Source organism: Eimeria mitis, genomic scaffold, assembly GCF_000499745.2.
Source record: "Eimeria mitis Houghton genomic scaffold, Emh_scaff4560, whole genome shotgun sequence".
NCBI classification, from domain to species: Eukaryota; Apicomplexa; class Conoidasida; order Eucoccidiorida; family Eimeriidae; genus Eimeria; species Eimeria mitis.
In genome coordinates, this window is record NW_013572873.1 from 4,431 (window position 1) to 4,947 (window position 517).

Consider the following 517-nt stretch of genomic DNA (forward strand, 5'->3'; position numbering starts at 1 on the left):
AGGTTGCTGCTGCTGATTAGGCCGCTGCTGCGGCAGCTCCTTATCCTGAGACTCATGCTGCTGCAGAGGAGGAGACCGGCGAGCAGGGTGCAGCCGGTGCTCTATTTCCCAGTCTTGCTGCTGCTGCTGCTGCTGCTGCTGCTGCTGACGCTGGTGCTGATGATGCTGCTGCTGCTGCTGCTGCTGCAGTTGCACTTCATCATCCTCCTCTCCAGCAGCTGCCGCGCAAAGCCCACCAGTGGATCGTCTCATCTGCTGCTTTGTCGCGTTTGAGGCGGCGCATGCATCTGGAATTTCGTAAACCCTAAACCCTAAACCCTAAACCCTAAACCCTTCGTTGTATGGCTGTAGCTCTCAGGCCGTAGCTAGCACGCCTCTGCTGTGCTGCTCATGCGTCGGCTTGGCGGTTTATACAGAGTGCAGAAGGAGAAGAGAAAGCCAAGAAAAAGGCGTATTGAAATTTGAGGTGTACATACAGCTGGGGGCGGTGAGGCGGGCGGTTGCGCTGACCTCGCGC

At 57.4% G+C, this 517-nt stretch overlaps 1 protein-coding gene across 1 annotated transcript in view; it reads right to left on the minus strand.

Annotated features, from left to right (window-relative positions):
* Positions 1 to 252, minus strand: part of EMH_0076090 (hydrolase, alpha/beta fold family domain containing protein, putative) — a gene marked incomplete at both ends in the record, with an annotated part of 909 nt that extends 657 nt beyond the window's left edge. Inside the window, one exon of the mRNA XM_013499689.1 lies at positions 1 to 252. Coding sequence (XP_013355143.1) covers positions 1 to 252 — 252 coding nt within the window.
* Between the last annotated feature and the right edge of the window lie 265 nt (positions 253 to 517).